At 35.5% G+C, this 6,000-nt stretch overlaps 1 protein-coding gene across 3 annotated transcripts in view; it reads left to right on the plus strand.

The window, feature by feature from the left end:
- CAB39 (calcium binding protein 39) overlaps positions 1-5,735 on the plus strand; it is a 41,485-nt gene extending 35,750 nt beyond the window's left edge. For all 3 annotated transcript variants that reach the window (XM_064666601.1, XM_064666603.1, XM_064666602.1), the window contains 4 exons: positions 699-758; positions 1,497-1,562; positions 2,398-2,541; positions 3,392-5,735. In XM_064666601.1, the coding sequence (XP_064522671.1) occupies positions 699-758; positions 1,497-1,562; positions 2,398-2,541; positions 3,392-3,580 (459 nt within the window). In that variant the 3' untranslated portion in view covers positions 3,581-5,735. The remainder of the gene's footprint in view (positions 1-698; positions 759-1,496; positions 1,563-2,397; positions 2,542-3,391) is intronic.
- The last annotated feature ends 265 nt before the right edge of the window (positions 5,736-6,000 follow it).

The raw sequence follows: 6,000 nt of genomic DNA on the forward strand, positions 1-6,000 counted from the left end.
TGTGAGCCCAGGTGCTCTGTGTGATTTTCCTGGGCAAAACAGGCCTTGGGAGAGGGGGAAAAAAATAAGGTATGATGCAAATGGTGGGCTGGACATTGCTCTTCCTTATTTCTCAGAATGCAAGACATGCATTTAAATATATATACCACGTTCCCCCAAATTTTGTTCTAGAGAGTAAGATGTAAACTATCCTGCATTACCTGAATACGTGTGCCCTTCCATGCCGGGGGCTTTAAATCTGTGCCTGCAACTCCTCAACTGAGCAAAATCCTTTTCATTCTGTTATAACCCTGAGTATGTTTGATGCTGTTGCTTTGTCTGGGAAAATTTTCTGTTGCCCTAAAACATTGAGTTATGGGAGTATTAGCGTAATATTCATCAACATTAAATAGTAGGTCTTAACCTTGGTTGTGTGTAGTTATGTGCAGAGCACAGCCTTGATCCATAATAGCACTCTTCAGTGATAATTCCACAGTGCATTTATCTGTGAGTTAAAGTAACACATCACAGATCTTTCCTAAGTGATGCCAAGATCCTTAGCAGTGTCCAGGTAATTGCATTCATGTCTTAAATCTCTTAATTTAATGAAACAGCAAAATTTTCTACTGAATGTCATATATTTACTCACTGTCTAATGTGAATGTCTATGTACTGTATAAATACTTTAGTTAAAATATTGGGTTTGTGCTTTTTTGCAGGATTTGCTTACAAGACACAAGTTGTTAAGTGCAGAATTTTTGGAACAGCATTACGATAGGGTGAGCAGATCTGTTTTAGTATTTAGAATTCTGTAGCGCTGCACATCTTATTTGAAGAAATTGGTGGTTTTACTCCTTGTTTAGTAAACTTCCATATAATATTAAAACAATTGAACTTGCAGTAATTTCTGCAAAACAGTAAAATTTAGATCACGACCCTGTTGTTGAATGTAGAAAGGGATAAAAGGAGGAGAAGGCAACGGGAATCTTGTTCTGTGGGCGCTCGGCCTGATTTCTTCGGTAGAGGGAGCCCTTGCCTTTCCCCTGACACCAAGGAATCCAGGATATCCCTCTCCCTGCTGCTGGGAGTCCGGGAATTACGGGTGTCCAGTGCCAGGAGCTATCACAGAATGGCCTTAAAGATCGTCTGGTTCCACCTCCCCGCCCCTGCCATTGGCAAGGGTGTTGTTCCAACCTGGCCTTGAACACTTCCAGGGATGGGGCAGCCACAGCTTCTCTGGGCAACCTATTCCTGTTACAGTTTAAGAAATAATAAGGTAACTACTTCCACTGCATTGAAATCTAAACATTGAAGGCTCCTAAAAGAGCAAATATATATTTTTTTAAGCATATACAGTGTTTTAACAGTAGTGACTTACAGGAACCGATTGAGATTTCAGATTTTGTTTATGTTTTTGTTAGGGATTGGCATCTCCTCCACTTTGTTACAATAATTTAGAAGAAGAGTGACTATGACACTTGGAAAAGTCCTAACCCTTCTCTTTATTCTGTGTTTAGTTCTTCAGTGAATATGAGAAGTTACTTCATTCAGAAAACTATGTGACAAAGAGACAGTCACTTAAGGTAAGGCAATTTTATTTTCTTATTAAATGCAAAGTTAGAGAAAGCTTTTAATTTAACTTTATTTGAAATGGCTTATGTAACTGCCTTCAGTAGTGTTTGTTTTAATTCTTACATGTGAATTCTTGGGATCAACTAGTTTTTTTTTAGTCCAGTCCTTTTGTTATCTAGTGTCCAGCACAGACCCAAGTAATTTCTCTCCCTATGAAGAAATGGCTCTTCAAGTATCTTTATTTTTGTTGGTTTTTTTCACTTCAACAAATCTGGACACATTTAAATAATTTTTAAACAAAGATTCACAAGATGTGCCTAGAGCAATACTAATCTTACATTCAAGTGGGTAAGCAATAGGGAATGTAAATGTAATACAGAATTTGTAGCAAAGGTGATCCTTGTGGGGAATATCCTTTTAATCCCCTTTGGACAAAGAACGTAGCCAAAGGAATGTAAATATTTCTCATTTGAAGTACTAACCTGTTTAGGTTTTGGTTTATGTTTTTTTAAGGCATTATTACTGTTGCTGAATAGCTTCTGTATAAGTGAAAGTAATGAAGTCATGGGGAAAAAAGAATGAAAGACTTTTCTTTCATTTTCATTTCCTAACAAGGGGAGAGCAAAGGTGATTTTTCACTTTCCGAGAAGAAGGAGAAACTGCATAATTTAAATAAGAGGAAAATGCACCCTGCACTTTGAAATTTGGGACCCTGGAGTTCTGTTGTTACTGTATTTACAGCCCAGTGTCAGCTGCTTAGGGTGTTTGAAAGCACTTATGAAAAAGTTGATTCTTATGTCCAGTGTTAGTAATTTTTCCATCTGGACTTTTTTTTTCTGCCTTTAGCTTCTTGGTGAATTGTTATTGGACAGACACAACTTCACAATTATGACAAAATACATCAGTAAACCTGAAAATCTCAAACTAATGATGAACCTTCTACGAGACAAGAGTCGTAACATTCAGTTTGAGGCCTTCCATGTGTTTAAGGTATGTTTAAAAACCCTACCATGAAACAAAAAAAACATGAGAATCCAACCAGAAGTTGTTTAATTAAGTAAACTATTTAGCTGAGCCTCATTGGAGCTTATCTTAATGACTGCTAAGTGGTTAAAGAGAGTGCTGATATTTGCCTTTATTATGATCCATCTTTACAAAGATATCTTAATGTCTTTTGAAAACTATGTAGAAACTACTTGGGGAGTTCCATACGATTGTCACTCTAATCTCTCTTAGAAAATTTTGGAATAAAGAAGGATGAAGTGCAGTTAAGATGAGGAAGAGTACATGATCTAATACAAAATCATGAAGCACCCTGGAGTTCAGAAGTGTTTTTATCATACTGCATGATCTATGAAGAACAGCAGTATTTTAGTCAGGTCACCTACATTTCAAAGCCTGTAATGTAATTTGCACATTATAACAGATGCCTTCTGACTTTGCAGCAGACAAGCAGCTAAGAGTTATAACTTGAGATCCAGAACTTTGTAGTGAACTGTGAGATACCATCTGATGCTGTAAATGATATGAAACCATGCATTTGCTATAGAATTTAACCATGGTTCAGTGGTTTCTGCAGAGGGTATTGTGGTTGGTCACCTCCCACAGACTGAATTGACTTGGTGCTGATGTTCAGCTTATGTCCTGATGAAAACAGGAGTGATTTTATTTTAAAACTTGCATATACTCCATTATTTTTTTCTGGATATCCAGTAGGATACTGGAATAATTAAAATGTAATTTTAAGTTGTGGTCATCAATATTTTGTTGGATAGCTTTGTTTTTTAACTTTTTTAACTGTTTCTCACTATTGTGCTCAATGCCTTTTATTTTCTTGCAGGTGTTTGTAGCCAATCCTAACAAGACCCAGCCTATATTAGACATCCTTCTAAAGAACCAGACCAAACTTATTGAGTTCCTCAGCAAGTTTCAGAATGACAGGACCGAGGATGAACAATTTAATGATGAGAAGACCTATTTAGTTAAACAGATCAGGGATTTGAAGAGACCAGCACAGCAAGAAGCTTAATCTCCAATAAACCTTTAAAATATTAAACCCAAATTCAGCATTTGCTGTTAGATATTCAGCATCAGGCACTCTTATCGATTCATGAGGAACATTACTGCTAATCTGCTGTTCAGTGAACGGTTTTTGTTTTTCTCTTTTCATTTTTAGTCCAAGTTGAGAAATGTAGCTGCTGCTTTCTTGCACAATGTGGACTTTCTTGATATTTGTGTCATTTCAGAATTCAAAGACACTGCTTGTTTTAGGAGTCCTGAAAAGAAAGATTCTAGGTTCGTGAAAGCAAACATATAGATACTAGTTTGGCTTAGGAGAGAAGGTATTAATGTAGTTAAGTAACAGGTTGCATGCTTGCAAATCTGAACAAATCTGTATGTTTGCACTTACCTTGTTTGAGATAATGAGCACAATGTGACCTGTGCATACCTGGCACCATAGTATAAGATTATATGCCTTGATTAAAAAAAAAAAATGTGCAGTGCTTTATTTGTAATCAAAGGGGAAATGTATCTAAGATGTGAGCTTATTGGGATAAACAGTTGTCTTGCAAATAAACTGATATTGAAACTTAGCAACTTTTAAAAGAGTGAAATCTCGAGGTTCATAAGGAAAATGTATATATGCCTTTCACTGCTTTATAGAATTTTTTTTGACATGATTTGATTTTTTTTGAGACTTGACTTGTAAACTTGGAAATATGTTCTAAGGGTTTTTGTTAATTTTACTTTAAAGGTATTTCAGACAGTAGACCTAGCAGTGACATTTTGCATTTCATTTCAACAATGCTTGCTGGTTTCTTTTGTATATAACTCCTAGGCTGCTCATTTCTTTAAAATATGATTTAATTTGTACAGCAGAGGAATGTTATTGTATTAGTCTGTAACTATTACCTAATATTGAGTTTTGCAAAATGAATGCTCATGTGTAATTGAATACTTCAGATCACATGGAAATGCTGATTTAACAATCTTAAGTACTGCAGCATTTGAAAGAAAAAAAAACTCAAACCCAAACAAATCCTTTGTATTCACTCATCTAATGGGGTGCCATCAATTAGGGTAGGCTGAAATAGAGAACTGGAACCCTTTATACTACATTCTTACTGGATAATATTGGCCTTATTTAATTAAACTAGCATTGTACTCACCCGCTCTGCAAATGGCAAAGATTATGCTAAATTAATATCGATCCCTCTTACTTCTGGGGAGCCTGCAGTGCGTCATTTCTTTCTTACAATATATAACTCAGTACAATAGTTGTGTAAGTGAATGATTTAATCCCCTCCAACTTCAAGAAACAATTTCGTAGGTGTCCTAGGATAACAAAATGACTTAATTTTCTTGATTTTGTTCTTCAGTGTTGCAAACTATCAGTATAAAAAACAGAAAACCCAACTGATTTTGCACCATGTTTTTGTTACTGTGACCATACAAAAGGAATCTACTAAATATAGCTAAATGATGTTATTAAAATTGTATCTATCCATCATATAGTAACTCTAAGATCACAACCAAGCAAACTTATGGATTGGGGTCTGAAAGTTCAAATTCTGCATGACTGAGTGATTGTGAATGCTCTAGAAAATGTTTGTTGCTTCCTGTCCTCTTCCCATTGAAAATCCTTTGCAATCAGTGACGTTTAAGCTGATCTGAAAGCCTTCACAAGGGAAGTCCGAGAGCTCCAGAAAACTGAGTGTACTCACTCAGTTGTTTAAAATTGCTCTTAACATTATAATTGGTCTTTTTAAAGGTTCTTAACATTTCCTTTGCAAACCAAATCATTTTGCCTACAGGAAAGAAAACAGCTTACTGTTCCTGGAAATCACAGGCATTGAGGTGGTATTGTAGTTCAGTACTAACAGTCTACTATATTTTGGTTTATCATAGCTGAGTGGAGGAAAACATTATTTGCCAAGTTACTCACCATAAACATGTAAGGCTTCCTCTTTAGAAAGACGTAGATGTGCTAAAGATTTGTATATGTCAAGAAGTGAAAACATTTGGACTGGGGTAGAGGTTACTCTATATTATGCCTTGGAATCAACGGCTATGGTGACTTTTTTAATATGTGGAAACATTTGAATGTTGGCTTTTGAAAAGAAGTTGTATTTAAATTAAAGCTCCTTTGACGTGCTCTTCGTATTAAAAAACTTGTTCTGGAAGTGGTTTCTTATCTGCTTGAAGGCTTAAGGGTATTACTAAAAGATATTTAAATGCGAGTGGTTTTTCGTTTGGCTTTCTTTTTTTTTTTTTTTTTTTTTTTTTAAAGTAAGAGATGTATACAATTGTAATTCTATTTCCACGGTAGCATTTCATTTCTCCTGAGGAAAATGTGTTTCGTATCCAAAAAAAATCTGGCTGGCCCCATAATTTAAATTAAAATAAAATTTTGAAGAAAAATGTGTGTTCTTTTACTGTGTTACCGAA

This window comes from Pseudopipra pipra, chromosome 10 (assembly GCF_036250125.1).
Source record: "Pseudopipra pipra isolate bDixPip1 chromosome 10, bDixPip1.hap1, whole genome shotgun sequence".
Taxonomy (NCBI): Eukaryota; Metazoa; Chordata; class Aves; order Passeriformes; family Pipridae; genus Pseudopipra; species Pseudopipra pipra.